This window comes from Platalea leucorodia, assembly GCF_965183815.1.
Source record: "Platalea leucorodia genome assembly, chromosome: 5".
NCBI classification, from domain to species: Eukaryota; Metazoa; Chordata; class Aves; order Pelecaniformes; family Threskiornithidae; genus Platalea; species Platalea leucorodia.
This window is the reverse complement of record NC_138827.1, coordinates 83,145,886-83,168,009: the sequence shown is the minus strand read 5'-3', so window position 1 is coordinate 83,168,009 and position 22,124 is coordinate 83,145,886. Positions and strand designations below refer to the sequence as shown.

Below are 22,124 nucleotides of genomic sequence, written 5' to 3'. Positions count from 1 at the left end.
TTGGTTTTTGTGATTTTATACTGACTGAAGAGGTGTAATAGGGAATCTCCAATGTGGAATCGTCTGGATGAAATGTGGCTAATCAGTCTGATGATGCACAAATAGCATTGTAGTTCATTTCATGATCCTGTAACAGCCCAGATTATGCTGCCATAAGGAGATAACAAAATGAGAAACAATATTCATATGCAAAGATATCTTCACTGAGAAGATTCCATTTTACACAGTTACTTCCCAGTGGAATTAATTGTGTTTTAAGCTGTAAAATCTCTAGAACATTTAGCACTCATAAAGATGTTTTTCCATAGCAGCTGGAGCTTCTATGAAAACTATGTACCAGAAACTCTACTCAGTTGAAGCTGAGATTGTTTGGTGGGAACTGCAGAAGTGTGTTCTATCTCAGAGAAAAGGGGCCATCGTGAAAAATGTTACGAGGGTATTCCTTTCCCCATATCTTTTTCCTCCCACATACACTTCTCGATTTTTCACAGGTGTTCCATGATGTTGCTTACAAAGCAAAAGACCGCAATGACTTGGTGTCTGGAATTGATGAGTTTCTTGATCAGGTTACTGTTCTCCCTCCTGGAGAGTGGGACCCAACAATTCGAATAGAACCACCTAAAAATGTTCCCTCTCAGGTTTGTACACTGTAAAATTCAGACACTTTTAAATGTTGTGATTAATTTTTGCTAGGTGGAATTAAGTCTCATTAATTTAGCATTTAGCAGAGTCACTATATAGACATTTTGCATGGTCTCTTTTTTTTTTTTTGTTAATTTGCTTTAAGAGAACCCTTGTCTTGCAAGCATACAGTATAGTGATGACATTTTGTGTAGTTCAATACTAGTTCTCTCCTGAATAAAGACAGATAGTTGTATCTAAAGATCTTAAATTCAGGGGTAATTGGTCATAAGCATCTTTGATTATTCTGAACAGCCATGGTTTGCTTTTGTTCTAAGCTTATTGCAATAATTGATCAGAGCAGCCTGGCTTGCTACTCTTTAAAATGTTTTCTGATACAAGATTTTCTGTGATCAATTCTTTACATTTCTTAGACCACAATTCATTCTACTATTTCATGTTACAGAACTCCTCTACAGCTTATGAAGAGGTTATGTTGATGAATCTTACAATAAAATTTACGTGTTTAGTCTTTCAACTCTCAAAGCCTGTTTCCTCTGCTGAAATTATGTTTTGGTTGCTAAGACTCATGAAAAGTATCTTCCTTCTGGTAGGAGAAGCGTAAGATCCCAGGAGTGCCAAATGGAACTGCAGCCCATGGGGATGCAGAACAACCTGGAGGACACTCTGGACCAGAACTGCAACGCACTGGAAAGTTAGTGAAAACATAAGCAAAATCTTAAGTGTTCTAAGTGATGCACTTCCAACAGAATCATAATGGTCTGGTTCTCTCTCAAATGACTGGCTTGGCATATGATCTTTTTTCAAGCATTTTTCCTGATTTGCATATCGCATAGTTGAATAGGACAATACATGCTGATTTGCAGAGAGGGGGGGAGGGCAGGAGGATTTGAGTTTTCACATTGTGTTTACTGCAAGCTCCTTTCTCTGTTATTTATAAAGATCAGACGTCTGTTAAACTTGATTAATGTTTCTTATTTTTGTACGGCATGAAGGAAAAGTTGGGAATAGTCTTGTGCCATACATTATGAATGCTGACAGCTATTTTGTAGTTGAAGTTTCTGGGTTGTGCACCTCTAGTGTTTCTTTTTTTACCTCAGTAAGGCATGATATGTCCTGGTACATGAGGCTGTGATTACTGTGGTGGCTGCAATATACACAAATCGGAAGGAAGAATTTGCCTCAAGGAATACTTATGTTCTTTTGTCTAATATGGTGTGGTGTAAGCACATCAGCTGCCAGTGGTTGCCTTAGTGCAGTGTAGTTGTGTGATAGACTTTTCTTTTACCTTGCTGCCTCTTGATATTTAAATATCATTCCTACCTGCATAAGGCTAAAGATTCAGCTGCAGTGTTGGTGTACACAGTGGGGCAGAGGGGGATGATGGTCAGTCTAACTGTAAGCCATTCTCTCACCGGTGAACCTGGTAATTGACAGCTCAAAGGATTGTTCTAATATTTAGGAGATGGTGGCACTTTGTCGTCTTCTTTACCCCAGCAACATCTGATATATCAGGTGTCTGTGAGAAAAAGGGCATTGTGGGGATATTTACTTTAACTGTATGGTGTATTGTAAGGGAGTGTCTGTTCCTAAATATTTGATTATATTTAGTATAGTGTAAATGAGAAAAGATGACAGTTCTTGTCCTTGGAAAATTGTGGCCTACATTCAATTCTACCATCAAGTTTATTTAGGAACAGGTTCTCAAATAAAGAATGTGAAGCTCTATATGTAGAAGTGTGGGAGAATGGGCAGCGTGGTAGGTCTCTGATTAAACAAATGCAAAGAATTATTTCACATAAATAATAGGGTTTTATGCTTGGGATCTAACAACTGTTTGGAAGTTTTGGGTCTGGATGATTAGGTGAAGATTTTATAAAAGAAATATGCAAATTAGTTTGTTTTAAAAACACAATTTCCTGATTAAAGTTATCAAGACAGGGCTCCTGGATGAATTATAAGAGTATGTGTCATTTGATCAAGCAACAATAGCTTCTCTGCAGTATATTTAAAGCAACACTGTGGAAGAAAGTTTGATGTGCCTTTTTCATTAATTTGATCTCTTCTGGTTTTTTTAGATTTTTTGGAGGATTGATTTTAGATATAAAAAGAAAAGCTCCCTTCTTCTGGAGTGACTTCAGGGATGCTCTCAGTCTGCAGTGTCTGGCATCTTTTTTGTTTCTCTACTGTGCTTGCATGTCTCCTGTCATCACATTTGGTGGTCTACTGGGAGAAGCAACTGAAGGTCGTATAGTATGTGTTAAATCTGAACTTTTAAAATAAACTTACATTCCTAGGTTTGTGGTTAGTATTTTCTTACTGTTGCATGAATCACCTTTAAATATTGGTGTTTCAATCTTTAGAAAGCTACAGACTAAGACATTGCAAAAAGAACCTGTTTGAAAATTTATGGACACTTCTCTCTGTATCACATTCAGAGTGCAATAGAATCGCTGTTTGGAGCATCCATGACTGGAATTGCCTACTCTCTCTTTGGTGGACAGCCTCTCACTATACTTGGCAGCACAGGACCAGTTTTAGTGTTTGAGAAGATCTTATTCAAATTCTGCAAGTAAGTGAAGACCATGATATGCATCATCCCTCGGGTGTTGTTAGGTAAAAGTAGAGACATTGATCCCAAAGTTCCAGCATCTGCAGAATAAGATCAACAGTTTGTTTTGGAGTGCACTGCTTAGGCTTTCAGAGTCTGAAAATTTATGCAATGACTAAGACAAGTGAATTGGTGGTAATGCAGAAAGGTTGATTTTTTTTTTTTAATTGTTGTTTTTTTGTTTGTTTGTTTTCCAAAAAATCCCAAACTGTTTTGAAGGGAATCCAAGCTTCAGGATTTTTTTTCTTTTTTAATTGTATCATTTTCTACTCTGAAACAATACATTTAAATCTGTGGTTTACCTCATCCCTAACTTGTGCAAAAGGTGTTACCTCTCACCCAGGAAGTAAGTGCAGTGGCAGCGGTGCCATCTTTCACTAGTCACTGATACAGACCCTGCCCTTCCTCCACCCGAATAGAAAAGGGGTGAAGTGTCATGCCAGCACAGCGTATCCCCACAATTATGTTAATGTGCTATACATGACATACCTCTGCCACAGTGTGGGTAAAAATTATGTCTGCATCTTGGCAACCATCATGTTTCTCTGTGGTTCTCTACTTTTCTGCCTCATTGCTGTGATGGGGACTTCTACACCAAGATCTCCTGAACCTTCTGAACAACACAGAGTAGGAGACCTCGCTCAGCACCCCAGAAGCTCTTTTATCACCTTCAAGTAGACCTTTCAGTTCTCTGTGATAATGTCACCCAATGTGTTTGGAGCTCTGTTGTCATATGCAATAAGCATACAGGATCTTGATGAAAGTTGTTATTATAGCTACTCTTGCAGCTTAAGAAGAAATTGGCAGGTGTTGGCTGTTCACAAGTCAGGATATGGGATAAAAAGTGGGTGGACCTTATACACTTAATGTGTGTGACTATTCTCAAAGCTGCTCACTCACTTTAGTAGAGATAGAGCTCTTTGTGTCGCGTTAATTGGGAGGAGAGCTCAGGTCAAGAGGTGACTTGACAGTATCTTCAGTTCACAATAGGTAAATGATTTCTGATTCAAACTGTCCCCAGAATCACACATCCCTAGGCAAAGGAAGTTTTGAAGCTGCCTCTTCTCCATTTACTGTGGCTAGACAAAAGATAAACTGTGTTTAATTTTTTTCTTTTTTTTTTTAGAGAGTATGGGTTGTCGTACCTTTCTCTGAGAGCTAGCATTGGACTGTGGACTGCAATCCTGTGCATCATCCTTGTTGCAACTGATGCAAGCTCCCTAGTCTGCTACATTACCCGATTTACTGAAGAAGCTTTTGCTTCTCTTATATGCATCATTTTCATTTATGAGGCCTTAGAGAAGCTGTTTCATCTCAGTGAGACATACCCAATCAACATGCATAATGATTTGGATCTGCTGACAAAGTACTCGTAAGTAAGATTTCTTCTGTTAACACTACTTTTTTTTTTCATAGATTATGTTTTCTCTGTAAGGAATGCAAACCAATGTACAGCAGGAAAAGTTTGCAGTAGTTGCAAACTTAACATGTGGAAGCTATTGAGTTAGGCCTGATGCTGGCATATGGAAGTCGTAGTTACTGGAGGTATGTGTGCAAGCAGTACACATTTACTTAAGATAAGTAAAAAATATCTTGACTTGAAAAAGCTTACACACACACAACTTGGAAGTCCTAGAATAATAAAATAGAACTTGGAGGGACCTCAGCTTTAGGTCTTTATTCACGTTTTTATTTAATGAGTTGTAGCAATGATCTCTTACTATAACCATGTACTGATGTTCAGGCAACACTTTTATACCATATTTATCTGTTAGGTTTTTTTTTCCAAATTGAAATATTGACCTATCTAAAAAGTATATAATTTGATGTACCTCCTTTATTTTAACCTCTCTCAGTTAAGGTTCAAGCTCCAAGAGCTGAAGTGGATTTGGAGTTGTTAGGTGCTTCTCAGTGGTGATTGATTTTGTCGTAATCCATTTGTTCTTAATAACAGGATTTTTAATATGACTCCATTTAAGCAACACTACTTCATTGTGGAGTTTTGACAAGCAGTATTCTACTTGGGGAATAAAAAAGTGAATGGCTTTAATCAATATAGTCTCATTTAGAAGTAAAAACTCAGACTTGTTTCTGTGATATGAGAACAAAAATGGTCTTCTAGTAAAGGGTAAGATCCTAGTCTGTCCTGAGGCCAATTAAGCCTGGTCACCTCAGCAACTAAAATGTCATTAAAAAGCATTTTCAGAGAAGATCCCCCGCCAGAAATGTCTTTGTTATTTCACTGAACCCATGTGAACCCTCTGCATGAGCAGGGTGGAGCCCAAAAGGAACAATGCTTGAACAGTGCCACATCTTCTGTTCACTGGAAAAACAGGAGTGTCTCAACCAAATGTCTCATTTGCATTTTAAGCTGGGAAAAACAAAACACAGCAACAGAGAAAATATTTGAGCTTTGTATATGTTATCACTAGAAAAATAGTTGGCAAATCCTGAATCTGAATGCATGTTATGTACCTTAATACACAGAACAAGTTAAATTACAGAAACTATAGTTCTGCTGTGACATACTCTCTCATCATGCTGAAAAAAATATTATTTCTCTCGAATAGTTTAATCAGGAGACAAAGGAATATTAATTTGAAGAGAAAGCAATAAACATCAAGAATAGACCATGCATGCAGTTGAGGTTATATCCTGGTCTTATTTAACTTTGCTTAATTTCTATGAAGTCATTATTTTACTCTAAAGAGCCTCATATAGCACAGTGTTTGTGGATTATTTTTTTCCTTTACCACTTCAAAGTAGTCATCTCAAAGGGAAAGAGAATATGATGTTCTCATACAGTTTTGAAAAACAGATGTTGACATACAAAGTAAAAAAATTATTCAGAAACCATTTAGCAGGCGGAGTTGAGATATTAAAATATGTAATGAAAAGCAGAAACACAAATAGAAATACAGATTCCTGGGTACCTAGCTTTATTCGTGCTTAGCTGAGTCCCATGATATTGCTTGAGATTTCAGAGAAATAAGATTAACAGTCTTGCTTGTATAGGGGTACAGTGATAGGTATCTATATTTTATGAAAGTGTTTCATCATCATAGTCCTTATGGTTACAAATAAATGTTTTTGGTTTTATTTAAAATTCCATTCATTAATCAGAATCCAAAATTGATTTTTGAAGGTATTATTTACTCTCTGCCTGCCCTTAGTAACTGTCTTCATTGAATGTAGAATGTGCGAGTCACGCAGAATGGTAAAAGAGCAGCTATTGTCATCTTCTAGTTACAGCTATTGACCTGTCCTGTCCTACTGTGTTGCAATACCAGCACAACAGTTTTAGGTTTTCCAAACACAATTCCTGAAGGACAAGTGTCTTCCAGATGTTTGGAAGAAAGATTTGACCGCTGCCTGGTGGCTTCAAACATACATATAGCTATTAAAATTATGTGATATAATAGTTTTGTAGTTATTTAGGGGGTCATCATTTCATACCTGTATTCTCAGTTATTCTTTCACTCTGTGTAGTTAGTACAAATAAATTGACTTTTAAACTCTTGCATTACATTTCACTTTCGGCATTTATGTTGTGTCTTCTACTTGCAGCAATATCCTGTTTATTATCGATAATCATGCCCATGGCAACTGACCCCACTAATACCAAAATTACTAGATGTACACATAGTTATAAACAGTATAGATCTTATGGGATGTGGCTTACATTTATAGAATCATAGAATAGAATCATAGAATCGTCAAGGTTGGAGAAGACCCTTAAGATCATCGAGTCCAACTGTTAACCTAGCACTGCCAAGTCCATCTATACCATGTCCTCGAGCACCACATCTATCCGTTCTTTAAATACCTCCAGGGACGGAGACTCAACCACTTCCCTGGGCAGCCTGTTCCAATGCCTGACTAGCCTTTCAGTGAAGAAGTTTTTCCTAATATCCAACCTAAACCTCCCCTGGCACAGTTTGAGGCCGTTTCCTCTTGTCCTATCACTCGTTACTAGGGAGAAGAGACCGACCCCCACCTCGCTACAACCTCCTTTCAGGTAGTTGTAGAGAGCAATAAGGTCTCCCCTCAGCCTCCTCTTCTCCAGACTAAACAACCCCGGTTCCCTCAGCCGCTCCTCATAAGACTTGTGCTCTAGAGCCTTCACCAACTTCGTTGCCCTCCTCTGGACACGCTCCAGCACCTCAGTGTCCTCCTTGTAGTGAGGGGCCCAAAACTGAACACAATACTTGAGGTGCAGCCTCACCAGTTCCGAGTACAGGGGCAACCTGTACTTTTTTTAACCTTAAAACTGATTGTTGGGAGTGCCAGTATGCATACTGATTATCTTGTAAGAGCACATCTGCCGATTCCTGGGATCTGTGCTCTGAACACAGCAAAGCAGTAATTCCAGTCTTTTCTGTTCTCTCCTCTCCCTTCTCCTTCATCTGAGTTTTTCTTACTTCTTCAAAACCGACCCCGACAGGTTGGGAGAATGGAAAGATGTGCTCTGTTGGAGCAACTCTAAATCAGCTGCCCGAATGACCAGTGCTTTCACAGCAGGCTTGGTGCAACCCGAACTCCATGGGTTTGCCGTGCAGAGACGCACATATTATTCTGTCCAGACACAGTGGCCATTTGCCCAGAACTTGAAGGTATCACAATTATCATTCCCACGGGATCATCACAAGACAAGACATTTCAAATAACGCTCAGTCCCTGCTCAAATGTCTCTACATGTCTCAGTTCCAGAAAGATCAGAAACTAGAAGACGAATAAGCATAAAAGCTTACTTGAAATAAAAATCTCATTTTCCTTGAGGTTGGGGAATATTGCTTTCACAAGGAATCAGAAGCTTTTTCTGCAGCATCTGACTTTAGTCCTTCTACTTATAGTTTAAATGGGTAACAAACTTGGGCTGAAACTGGTCCTGTCCTTAAAGGACCAGCATACTCTGTTACAAAAGCTAATTAGTATCTGCTGTTTGCTAATTAAAACAGCTGTTTGCATTTTCCTCTTTGGGGATTTTAAAGACAAGTTTTTAATTGTTAGTAAAGCCTTGGCAGTTCTTTAATTAGCAATGGGTGAACTTCAAAAGGTTGAGCAACTCATTTCTCTTTGAATGCTCAGCCAAAGCTTATGTAAAACTTTATCTTGGATTTGAAATTCTATGCTAGAAAACTCAGGTTATACTGTAAAATTTCTGTGTTTTCTGTGTTCTGTTTGTTGCCCACTCAAAAGGTTGATGGTAAATAGGTCAGGACACTGTATGTATTTGAAGCTTTCAGCGTATGCAATGGCCCAGCCCTCCTCTCTTCTCCCATGGGCTTTCTGAGGATGCTCTGATGTCCACAGGTAGTCTGCTGTTAGTACTGTCCTTTGTAGTACTAGAAAGACAAAGAAAATAGTAATTCAAAATGGTTGGTATTTCAACCAGAGTGGAACCATATTTCAAGTGAGAAACAAAACCCATTCTGTGTTTTGGGTGGGTTTGAATTCTGTGATAAACAGTCTCTGTTGCAGGAGTTTGATGTACTGCATGCATCTCCTCTTATATTTAAGAGTATAGGAGTCATTACTAGTATCTGCCATAACAAACCTTAGATGACTATAGAAAGAACATTCAGAACAGCTGGGGTATTTTTTTTTTTTTTTAATCAAGCAGACCCAAGTATTTGAAAATCAGCTGAAAGTCCTCCTGAAAGATTTCTTAAAAATTCATATTTACCATTTTACCATTTTAGGTAGAAGATAGGAGTTTGAGTTTGTTACAGAATTCTCTCTCAAAAAGACAAAAATAGCTTCTGTTGCATGATCTAATTAATGTAGAACTAGTCCTAATGCACTTTTTACTCCTTTATTATACTCATTTGTTACTCTGTGTTGCAATATTGGCCTTACTCATCAGGTGATCTACTTGCAGGCAAATCCATTCAGCATTCATATGTAACTTTTTCTTAAAACACCATCTTTATGATATGGGTGATAAAGAATAAGGCATTTAAGAGCTAAATCAAAAGAAGGACAAAGACAACCTGATTTTCAGTATGCTACTGTGCTGCAATTTTTTTCTTTTTAAACTACGTTGTTTTGAAGGAATTTAAATACAGTAGCTGCATTGTTTATTAAATAAAATACACATACTTTTTGATCTGGGCTTTTCTTTCTTTCTTTCTTTCTTTTTTTTTACTATGACCTTTTTGTATTTGTCATGCCATTAGCATTTGTAGGTTGGCATAGCAACTCTCTTATTTCTGCACTCTCCTCCTCCTGCTTTTTCCTACCCCTGTAGCAAATATATCTCCAGTTAGTGAATCCTGTCTGGAACACTGATGCGCATCGGTTTTAATGTGTATATTAAATGTTAGGATATCATTTTTGCTAGTAAAGGAGAACCCTACAACTGGGTGGATTAAAAACAGAGGTTCTCAAAAGGAAAACAAAATAAACATTGTGGATGAAAGGAACATGATTTAGAAAGCAATCCAGTATTCTTTAAAATACAAGCATTTTAAGATAGTTATGTCAGAATACAGAAGATCAATTATTTCTCAGTGTGAGGTTGCTTAGATCTTGGGACTTTATATACCTTTTGGTTTTTATTAATTCGTTTTTCAGAGTAATGAATTCTTGTTGTTTGTAATAATTCTTTACCAGAAGTTACTCAATTATTAACAGATTACATTGAATAATTTTAAAGTGATTTCTTGGCATAGTAATATGCATATTGCAATCTGTCTTGGTATTGACATGCACTTAAGCATTAGGAGTAGAAAATCCCACTCTGATGTAATTAAGGAGCCAAGATCATGTCAATCTCAGTATCTTTTGCAGGCTATAGAAACCATTGCTTCTAGAAGGCATTGTGAAGATTAGTTTTGTGCACAAGCAAGTTTTAAATCTTTCATTATCTATATAACTTAATCTAAATCCATTATTATTGGATGCAAATTATGTTGTTTTATACCCTGTATTCCCTAAGCTGCAGGTGGAATGAGAAGAGTCAGCGATGATAAGCACAGAATATCTCATGGATCCCAGGCGTGTAATTGAATTCTGATTCCTGCAATGATTTCTTTGAACTTGGATATGAATATAGTTTTTTTCCCCTTCTTTATAGTTTTTTTTTTCTACAATTAAGTAACTGTGCCATATCCTCTGTGTCTTTCCCTAAGAATGTTCCTTTTCTTTCCAGAACCATGCAACTGCCATCATTCAGTTTAACTGCTGGTTCCCTTTTGCTTCTTGACAAACCCTGGAATCCAGAAATTGTTTTTCTCTATTCCATTTATTCTAGGGCTTCCCTATGTCTGCCCAACCCAATTGACTAATTTTTCTCTTTCTGCCTATTTTGAGCCCAGGGAGTGCCCACCTTGCTTCATTCTTTCCTACTGCTCATCCCCTCCACTTTAGAAACAGATTTCTTTGTTAAGCAGTTCTCTCCAGGATTCAGTTTGTAGTTGGTAGCTGGTCTACACAATGCCTTCAAAAGCTAGAAAGGCTTACATAAAATCCTTGGGTGGTTTTGTTACAGTACATCTATGTGTATTGATACACTACACCTGAACAATCAAAACTTAAGCTGACCATATAGCATTATAGTATATTCCAGTATATTATTTCTGAACCAGTGTTATTCTGAATCTCTTCTCAGATGTATGTTTTGTTAACTTTGGAAGTGGGGTGAAGTGATATCCTAGAACTATTTCTCAGTGAAAGCTTCCAGATGAATTGTCAGTATCCCACATAATTACACTATTTTTCTGCACATTAACTTCTGTATATGGCAGTTACGTACTGTAGTACTCCTAAGAATGCATGAATGGCATACTGCACCAGGCAGCTAATAAAGATCAACAGTCAAGGTTAACAAAACTACAGTGTGATTATAAATCTGTTTTCTAGACTTTCCCCTTGACAGAACAAAGTTCTCCTCCTGATGTGCTATCCAGTGAAATGTGATTCTTTGAGATTTCTTCACTCTAACATCAGTTTTCCCTCCTCAGATTTATCTCTCTCTATGTGTGTAGGAAATTGTTATGCTTCTGAGTGCATTGTCTAGGTACTTACATAGGCTTTTCTGTTTTCCTTCTCAACTTCACTTACTAAACTATATAGACTTCCAACTTTGGAGAATATATGTGGGTGCTTACTGATGTTCGTGATTGTCAGAGATGGGCTACGTAACTTAGTGACTGAATGGTCTAATTCAGGATGGCAGATCTCATGAATAAATGAAGAAAAAATCTTGTCTTGCCATGACAGCTGTGCTTTGAAAGGGGTTTGTGATACTGAGAATAGAACTTAACTGACAAGTCCATTTCCCATCAGTATTAATTATTTTGTTTCCAGTCTATTCTCCAGTAAGACTTTGATTTTGTCATTATGAATGTTGACATGAAGGAATATGGTAAATATAATGCCAGGGATTACAGGTGTTGTAGGTATGGGACAGCAGGGAAGTCGTTGTCTATGATATTGTTGTTGTGCCCTTCCCGTAACAGTTGTTAGACAAACAGAAGGACTCCGCGAGCACTCATAATTCACATGAAAATTGTGTATTTGCAGACAACTTAAATATGCATGGCATGCTGCTATTGAAGTACTTTCCGTCAACCTTGTAAATGCAACATAAATCATACTTCTGAATATATTTTAATACCTTACTTTTAAAACACAATTAGTGATGTTACCTTCCATTTAATAGCATCTTCTTATTCTGTCTCTGTTATGTGATCAGTGCACAGCACACTCGTAGAGCATACTCTGTGTCTTAGGGGAAAAACTTCCTACTCATATTACCAAATATGTGCTCTGATATTCAGTGAGACATACTGTTTAAACAAGCACATTTTGTAACTTATTTGTCATACTTGCCTGTTGTTTTTTTAATAATATAAATATTCATATTGAGCAACTCTCATTCTCGATCTTAAGTGAGCCAGAAAGAGATTTTGCCCTTCTAGGAAGGGAAAATGGTATGTTGGCTAGTTATGAAGAAGCTGTATTTGCATCTTTTATAGATCAGATCCTTAGCTAGTATAAATAGGTGTAGCTTGCAATATGTACATGCTGGAAAAATAGGAGCTCCAAAACAGTGCCTTATGAATTGGATAAAATATTCAATAGTAAGTGCCTCCTAGTCTTGAAAACAACATACTGAAAAATGTCAGCTGCCTAGGGATGAATGTCCATGAGGCTTTTGAAGGAGCTGCACCATTTAAATGTGTTTTATTTACTCACGAAAACAGTGTGCAAGGCTCTTGTTTGAAGCTCTTAAACTGGCTGTAATGGCAGCAGAACGGACTGGTGCCATGCTGCATGTTTAAAGCCTGTGTGGGGAGGAGAGCGCACGTGACAGATGAAAGAGAAGTAAACGGTGACGAATGAGCGTGAAGAATCAGGGGTAGGAGGTGGAAATTAGAGGGATTTCCCCACCAGACCCAGGTTAATTTCAATTGAACAAATAGGCCTAGGGAGTAAGTTTCTTGCAGTAAACAGAAAGTTACAGGCAGGATGAAAATGTTTTTAATACAGAACCTTTCACCTGACTAGTTGTTGAGCAGCAACGATGTTTATCTTTTATTGCTGATCTGCAAAGGAGGGGTAAATTTGCAACTTTACATATAAAATAACAGGTTTCTAATTTACTAACCCATATTCCCTTTCCCATTGTCCAAAGAAAGAGGGGTCATACGGACAGTCTTTTTGGTGCTATTAAGGATAGTAATAACTGTTCCTTTTGCAGAACAAAGAACACTGCTAGTTGCCTGAGATGTCCTGAAGCTGCTGTTGTGAAATCCTGACTCTGTTCTATGAAAACAGGACAAGTTGTAGGAAACGTTGCACTCAGTGAAGTTACGATGGCTGAAGTTAATGAAATTTATGAAATTGAGACTTATGAAACAAAAGCAAAAAGAGTTAGGAAAAATGTGGGGAGGTTGGGAGGACAAAGAAGGGGAGGGAGGTACCATCAGTGACCTATACTGCCTATGCTGTTACAGTTGGATTGGTGCTGAAGATTTAGCTGAAGTCTTGATCCTTCTGTAAAAGGGAGAGAGGTACAGGCTTCAGAGGATACCAGTTTGTCAGCCAGTCCTAAAATTTATTATTTCTAATCTACCTTTGTTCCCCATCCTGATTTGCCAGAGATTTCTTGAGAACCTTGGAAGATGTAAAGGCAATAAAGACTCCTTGCTCTGGTTATTTTTCTAGCTAGCAGGTTCAGGCCATTATTTTTCCGTTACTTTCTCCTTTTGTCAGTTCTGATCTTAGGACAGTTCTCCTGCAGTTTCCTGAAGACTGTCTTGTCTGAAATGGTTTATTAGTCTACCTCAGATTTATAAGCCACTTTGTAACAGACTGTATTAGATGTTTAAATACCCTAGAAGAAAGCAAGCTCCACTGATTTCTGCCTAGTTGCAAAATACAGACATTTTAAATACAGAAGGGAGTGACCTGTGACTGGGTATCTAGTGCCATTTTAGATCTCTCAGCCTCCAGCTGCCGTGCAAAGGCATGAGTCACCATAGACCCTCTCACATACGTGCCAACCCGTTGTGCGTGTCACAGATACCAGGGGGTATATAGGCACCCACATTTAGACATCTGAATTGCTCCCAGGAGATCAGAACGTCTTGCAGTAGCCAAAAGTGTAAAGATAAAAAAAGAATTGTTCTGTTATCAGTGTGATGAAATGGGTATATTGCGAGATTGGCAGCAGAGATTTTTTTTTTTCGCTATAGTGACACCTGTGCTTTTGCCACCACAACCAAGGTCAGATTCTTCCCTGCCTATATGCTAGCCATGAAAAAAGCGGTTTCTTCCTAGCCGTGATGAAAGAGAATCAAATGAATCGTTCTTTATCTTTTAGCATAACGAAGATGATTGCTGACTCCTTATCACTAAAAGGCATGGGAGTACGTTGCTGAGTTGGTACTGTATTTGGAGCTGAATGTATTGCTTAGAAAATATACTTATAGGTGTATGTATAGTCTCTTGCTCATTGGTAATAGAAATTCCACATAGATCTCTTGTAGTGGGCAAATTTTGGCTTCTCTAACTTTTGAATGTAATTTTGCAGTTTGCAGCAAGAGTAGCTGTACCATGTAGTGTTGGTGACATGCACAGTCTTCCCTTCTAGTGAGAAAGTGACTGTGACTGAACAGCCCACATCACCTTGGCCTACTGTAATCAAACCCCAATGGGCCATCGCCCAGCGTCTGGCCAGTCTGCGATCAGCGATGGACATCAGGGGCAGGGAGCCCCTGTGCTCACGGGAAACATCAGTAACCTGAAATAGCCACCTCTGTATTGTTGCATGAACATCAACTACTCCCTTGCGATAACATAGACATACCGTTCGTTGACTTTATTATGCTACCATAGCTCACTAGTAGCGATGTGCTTCATTTAACCTGTTTTGTAATATTTTGAACTACGCATTGAACACGCGTTAATTCTGCACTGGGGGCCTGATCCAAAGCATATGAAATATGTTTGAAAGACCCAGTCTATTTCAATGACTTTTGGCTCAGGCCCTCTATTTCTCTGAATGCTGTTGCTTTTGGGTTTTTTTTGCTTTTTGTTCATGGGCTGCAAGAGTTTTTTCTTTCTCTTATAAATAGCTGCATTTAAAATAAAAGCAAAGAGTTGCACGAAGACAACTTGCATCTCTCTCTGTATATATTAAATGCAGCTGTTGTCACATTTATAGTATTGCAATTGAAATACTGTGGCACTATTCCATACTCATAATGTAGACGGTAGAATTTCTTATACAGAAAATATTACAAATCTAGATGAGAATTGTCATTTTGGGGAAAGATAAACAGCCACAGAGAAAATAGATGGCGTAGCTAAGTGAATAAACTGATACTCTTCTAGAACTGCAATGCAAATGTACGCTTAATGGCTCTCCACTCTATAGTCAGATGTTATCCTGTCCCCAGCTACTCCTGAAAACTTTATCAGAAAGGAGAATACAGAATTTATTTACAGCCATCATAAGCACATTAAAATACTAGCAGGATAGATAGTACTGTAGATTTATAAAGTAGAATTAATTTAAAGAGAACTGCAAAGCACACTTGACATCTTGGAACCTACAAAGTATCCTGCATATTTTGAAGGCTTTGTCAAGGAAAAAGCCTCCTACAGTTGCTTCAGAGGCTTTAAAGACTTAATTTTGAGTTTAAATTGCCTGTTTGCAATATTGTCCTCCCACACTGCCTCGTCACATTTTGTGTGTTAAAATACACAATTTCAAATGGAAAGCATGCTTTTAAAGCAGCTGTGGGGAAAGGAAAAACAATGGACACACATGTTCACAGAGCCTTTGGTGCTGGACTGAAATTATCATTTGAACTAAAATTATCTGGCAAATTAGAGCATAATTTCAATATGTCATAAAGTTGATAATTTGGATTAATATCTGATACATCTTTTATTATTAAGGAAAAAAATACTATTTTGTCTTTTCAGATGCAGTTGTGTGGAACCAGAACATCCTAGCAATAAAACCTTACAATATTGGCAGGACTACAATATATCTGCATCTGATGTGCCATGGGGGAACCTAACTGTGTCAGTAAGTGAAGTATTGGAACTTAATAAATAAAGGCATAAGCATAAATAATTTTATCTCTCCTATTGCAGCAAATATATTGAAAAAAATACCATGTTTTTTCTGATCATATTTGTTCAAATAAGCATAAACTATTCTTAACTGAACAAAGATTAGCATAGACTTTGTAGCATTATCTCCTTTTGTAAGCATTTTGCAGCCGTTGATAGTACACAGTAAGGCAAGTATGTGCGTTTTGTGCCCTGCGTTGGAAATTTCTTGACACACTAGCACAGGAGTTTGACTGAGATAAAGTCTAAACACGTCCAATGACAATGGATTTGTCCTAAATTCTGCCAGATGGCAATACCAAAGTTCCCTTGTTTAGAAAGACTCTAGGAGCATTTATTTTGCCCAAAACATTCTTACAGCTGTTCGTGCTATAAAGGAGAGGAAGGGGAGAAATTTTGTAACATTTTCTGTTCAGTGACGAGATTTCTCTCTTTACGTAGGCCTTCAGTGTTGTATGTCTTAGTTGTGTAACTTTTTTCCGGGGGTGGGGAGGAACAACAAGCTACAGACAGTTTGGGGAGCTTGCATAGATACGGAGCTTGTTTTTAAATGGTACACCTTTCTAGCTTTAAAGGATTTATTACTTCAGGTTTGCCTTCTTTAAAGCAACATTTACAACTTGATTAAAATGTCGTACTGAGATCAGTCCACCACTTTTTCTCACAAATAGATAATTTCATTACACAATCAGAGAGAACTGAGTGCAAAAGACACCAACTGAAGGGTTCTCTCAAAAATATAACTGAATTAACCACATTGTAAGCATAACCAAATGAAACGCTTCAAAGCCAATCCAGTGGACCATCTTCGGCAGATACTGTTTTTTTCTTTCAAAGGCAGGAATGCAGAAGAACTGGTGTTCTCCTATCACGAGTTAAACAAGCGCTGCCTTCCATGGCTGCTCTGTCTTGATAGCAAGGACTGCTCCTCAACTCTGTTGGTGTGGCAACAGCAGAGAGAAAGTTGAGAACTGCTGGCCTGAGGGATTCCAGCAATCCAGAATGAATATTCTCGAAATTGCAGCACACTCTAAGAGCATCTGTGCAGGGGCAGACTCCTCCTCTCACTTTCTCAGATCTCTGACAGTGTTTTTCAGAGTACATTTGCAGCTGAGGAGATTTAAAATAACAGATTTTGTTTTAACTATAAATGTAAAAGACCGTCTGCATTATATAAAACCCTTTAAAACTTCTGTAAAAGCTTATTACCGAAACTTGAGTTTACACAGATAGCAGTATAACTGACCAACTTTTCCTATGAGTTCCTATAGTTGTCAAACAAATAACTGAAATTTTTCGTACTTTGATGTATTTATTTCTTGCAAGCATCATCAGGAAGCTTCAATTCTCCTGCTCTAGGGAATTGCAGTAAAAGATTAGACCTAGTTGTCTCTAGATATTTGGTCAGTCTTACCCCACTGTCTTTTTTCAGTGCTTATTTCTTCCTGTTGTGTCTGATATAAAAGTTCCCAAGTTTCTGAAGATCTAGATTGGTGCTCTCTCTTAAAACCAATAAATTTTTTTGCTATCTAGGACAAAACGAGTGTGAGCAAAGTCTTTATTCTGATGGTGACAAAATCCTTTTCAGTAGGTATATGATGAAATTCATCCCTGTGCTGTGCCAACATCAAGGGCTAGCTCAGGCCAGGCCAAGTTTTCTTTTTGATGTCCCAGAATCTTGAGAATATCTCCTGGATTTCCTGAGATTTTTTTCCCCCATCTAAAACCTTTATTTTATCAGTCAGAAGTGCATCATATTTATCCCAGGTCCACTGCTCTACCAATCTAAAAAGTTTTGTGCTCCTTTGTCTCACAGTCATCAAATAGCAACTGTGGTTTTTTTCAAGCAAGCCTTTGTTCAAAGCCAAAGTTTCTCATAACATGTCAAGCCACGGTATTGTGACATGAGTCTGATGAGCCAATGACCCAGTTCATTTGATACTGGAAGATCCTGATCTGGCAGGATATTGCTGCCTGGAATCTCTGCGTCTGGGTGCTCCATTTCTTTTTGCTTACTATGTGTGGAGGGATTTGGAAAGGGAAAGGAAAGGATTGCGAGTCCAGAGCTTATAGCTCATGTTTTCAGAGCTACTCTCTATTTCTCTGCTTGTTACCTTGGAACAAACACGATTTTAAACAACTAAGGATGGTATTGGAGAATTATTAGATATGTTTTCTACTGTATCTGCATATCTGATCAGATATTATATTGGATAGAATTAATGTTACAGATTTGGGGGTTTGCTGCATTTTATCAGATTGCTTTTTTTAAGAAAAAGATAATTTGTGGAATGTGCTGCCCCCATGTGGTATTAAATGTATTGGTCTCCTTTCAGGCTAATACTGTACATTCTAAGTAGCTTTTTCGTGAATTGCTTGGCCTGTGAAGTTAAAACAAAAAATCAGTTCTTGAGAATGCACCAGGAGCAGCGTTTCTTTTGGTAGCTTTTGAACTTCGGTTTCCTTTCTTGGAAGGAATTGGGAAGTGCAAATCTGTGTTTGTAAACAGAAAATAAATAAGTGTACTTGTTCAGTTTGAAATAAATCTGGGTTTATTATATTAATGACTTTATTTATGGTATGTGTTACTGATTTCATCATTTAATTCTGGTTAAAAAAGAGATTCTTTTGAAGGTTTGAGAGTTTTCCAGGCAGACTAGATACAAACATTAGGAGTTTTAATTTTTAAAACAAGAAATATCTAAAAATTATTTTACTATTTCTAGTAATACAACCTGCTTGCAATTTAGGAAAGTAATTGGAAAGAAAATATCACTGTAAGCATGGATATTTTTCAGAACAATACTACTTTACTCTCCCTGATAGGAATGTAAAAAGTTTCATGGAGAGTTTGTTGGACGAGCCTGTGGTCATCATGGCCCTTATGTTCCAGATGTCCTCTTTTGGTCTGTCATCTTATTCTTTTCTACAGTAACGCTGTCATCCACACTGAAGCAGTTCAAAACTAGCCGATACTTCCCAACAAAGGTGTGTGCCATTTTTTTAATTCAAAAGTTGTCATTAGTCATGTGTAAGCATGAATTCCATCCGCATTGCAAATTCAATTAACTGCTGATGAAGTGGACCCTGCATCTTTTCTCTGTTAGAAAATTGTATCAGAATAAGCATGGTTCTAGCTGTAAGCACAAAATGGCTTGAAAGAGTGAAGAAAAATAAATCCTAGGTCACGCATGAATATTTTAGTTAAAATTGTTGTTTCTCTCAATAATCGTAGGTACGATCTGTTGTCAGCGATTTTGCTGTCTTTCTCACTATTTTGTCCATGGTTTTAATTGACTATGCCATTGGGATTCCATCACCAAAACTTCAGGTTCCAAATGCTTTTAAGGTAATTTGTTGATAAATTGCACAGCCTTGTTATTTTGACAAAGTAGTGTGCTATAGTGAGTTTATTATATTTTTTTATCATCAGGGAGTAGTGATAATATTCTGAATTTTTTGTGTTAACCAAGTACTATGCAACCTCTCTGATTAGCGGCCCATGTAAATGAGCTTCTCCCAGCAGGACCCTTCACGCTTCCTAATGTCTTCTGTGTGAGGACCAACCTGGCTCAAATTACGCAAATCCTAGACTTCTGTAATGTTCTGGGGCTCCTTCCAAATTCTGGGCTCATTGTATCAAATACAACTAAGTCTGTAATATCCCAGATGATTTTATTACATGTAACTTCTCTTTTTGGTATCATAGAAGTTTAGCATTTTTCTGTACTCTTGCATAGATTCATTTTAAAGGAAATCATATCCTCCTAATGTTTTTGTATGTATTCTTGTGAAGTTGAAATGTAAATAATCTTTAGAGTTCTGAATGGTCATGCATGACTGTTTTTATAGCCCACCAGAGACGATCGTGGCTGGTTTATTACTCCTTTGGGGCCTAATCCTTGGTGGACGGTGATAGCTGCTGTAATTCCAGCCCTGCTTTGTACTATCCTTATCTTTATGGACCAGCAGATCACAGCTGTCATTATCAATAGAAAAGAACACAAACTAAAGGTATTCAGTCAAATAGTTATATTTTCACTGTTGTTTTCTGCTTCAGGTTATGTAATGTACCTTCATCTACTTCAGTTTGCTGATTTATTATACATTACATAGCATCCCTTTAAATTGTTACACTTTTTCTCTGTTGGTCTGTGTAGTACCTGTGCCCTGTGTCAGTGATTCGCTGCCTTATAGAAGTCTTTATGAATGTGATTTGGAACAGAGATTCTCAATCAAGGAAGTGCTATCCTCTATGCTTTATTAGAAGTATGATAGCCATTCACCTAAAGAAAAAAATCTGGAAGTTAATAATTTCCTTAAGTACCATAATATTAATTGCCTCTTCAGATATTGACAGCATTGTTCTACTGGATTGGATTTTGAAAAACTATTCAGGGGTTATTTTGTAATATAAGATTATTTTTTTTTTCCTCTCTTCATCCTTCTCTGTGGTTCTACCCATCCCCTTTTTTTTTTTTTAATGCCCTTCCTATCTTAAAAAGGGAGAAGAATAAAACTGAGCTTTAGAGGCACAATGGGTTCTTAAAACAACATAGGACAACTTCCTGCTCTGTTCTCTAACACTTTAGTTGCCTACAGATGGAGAGAGAAAAAGGGACATCACCCCTCTAAAAAACTGTTGGGCAAAATCTAGCAGCAGGTTTCTGTACATGTATATGCAGCGAGCTTAGGCTTTTTTTGACATACTTTTAATAAGCAGCAATCCAATCCCAAGTTGCTTTAGCAAATGCATTTGCAACCTTCACTTTGCACTGCCTCTTCTTGGATGATTGTGACATTTGATATGTTCTTTTTTTGCCCTCTTTGTCAGCCTGGCTCTTCATGTCAATCCATAGCATTGCATGTGGTTTAACTTGACAGATGCAGGAATTTGCTGCCAAGCTTTGGAATGTGTTTTTTCAGCACTGGCATCTGGGAGTCAGATGGTCCTCCTGGCTGCCCCCTTGTCTTGCTGCGTTTTAGTTTTGCTGGGGTCTGGTGTAGCATCACCTGTTGCTATGCTTCCTTTTCTTCCCATATGTCAGGTTCCTCAGATCATGTATGAATGTGAGGAAATGCTCTCGGATTCTGTATGCATTAGCAGATACATTCCTCATAAATGTGTCAGAAGGTAAAAAAAGGTGTCTCTTAGGATTTAGAATTAAACTCTTTCTTTGAGTGCATTGTGCGTGTAACTAATATCTGTGTTTGACACATCTCTGAGTTTGTCAAGATGTGTCTTGGAGATAAGACTCAAGCGCTTTTGGGGAGTGAAGGAAGGTTGCTGGAGTTGATTCTCTTAGTTTTCTTTACTTTATATGAATTCCCCTTTTTAAATAATGTAAGCAAATAAGATGGCATTTTCATTTCGATATGTGGCTTACATTTTCATAAACCCAGACGCTTCCCATTTTAGAAGTAAAAGTTGTCTTCAGAAAGAAATGATTTGTTTGCTTCCAACTCGTTTTCCCCTCTCTTTTTATACTTCCCATAGCAAATTCTGAATAGTGCACATTTCAGCTTTTGGCAGTCTCTATAGCAAACCCTTCCAAGTTTAGTTTAGTTACTTTTTTTATGTCAAAAGGCATTTGCATGGGTTTACAGGCAAAATTATGGTTCAACATATTCACATTGTTTGCATGAACATCACTGTTTCATCAGACCATGATATTGGATTTGTTGCCCTATTGCAAAATTTTGTGGCGATAACTACCTGACTTTTAAAGGAAAATAGTTTGAGCTCCTGCTTGCAGCTGCATGGTGGTCCTGGATACTTAGTAAAATTGAAAAGAAATATCCCTCTCAGCTATAGTAACAGATATCTATACAACCAAGCTTGATGCAGATCATTAGTCATTTTCAAGTGCAGGTTGTATTTGCAGGTTTTTAAATATATCTAAGATTCGCCCAAAGAGTTTTATCCACTACTACAAAAGCAAAGCAACATTCTCCTGTTGGTAAATTTATGGAGTATTTGACTACTAGGGATGATCCAAACCCAAAGGTTTTGTATTGACTTCTCATATGAATGTTTATGATACTACTTTTAAGTATTGAACAGAGAAACAGTAAAACAGTGCCTGATGGTGAATATTATTTTATAGTTTAATTTAATATATAGCTTAATTATAGTTTAATTTCTCTTAATTTCTAGCTATCTGTTCTTAGGTAAGATGAAAGTACATTAGTGAAAACTTACTACCATCATGTGGTTACCATCTATAAAAACTTTAAAAGGATTGATGTGGTTTTATGGCCCTCTATAGCATAAACT

The 22,124-nt window shown here is 37.5% G+C and overlaps 1 protein-coding gene across 2 annotated transcripts in view; it reads left to right on the top strand.

The window, feature by feature from the left end:
- Positions 1-22,124, top strand: part of SLC4A10 (solute carrier family 4 member 10) — a gene marked incomplete at both ends in the record, with an annotated part of 161,699 nt that overhangs the window by 124,061 nt on the left and 15,514 nt on the right. For both annotated transcript variants that reach the window (XM_082313768.1, XM_082313767.1), the window contains 9 exons: positions 492-638; positions 1,236-1,336; positions 2,721-2,895; positions 3,081-3,214; positions 4,380-4,625; positions 15,695-15,800; positions 18,674-18,835; positions 19,083-19,196; positions 19,700-19,861. In XM_082313768.1, the coding sequence (XP_082169894.1) occupies positions 492-638; positions 1,236-1,336; positions 2,721-2,895; positions 3,081-3,214; positions 4,380-4,625; positions 15,695-15,800; positions 18,674-18,835; positions 19,083-19,196; positions 19,700-19,861 (1,347 nt within the window). The remainder of the gene's footprint in view (positions 1-491; positions 639-1,235; positions 1,337-2,720; positions 2,896-3,080; positions 3,215-4,379; positions 4,626-15,694; positions 15,801-18,673; positions 18,836-19,082; positions 19,197-19,699; positions 19,862-22,124) is intronic.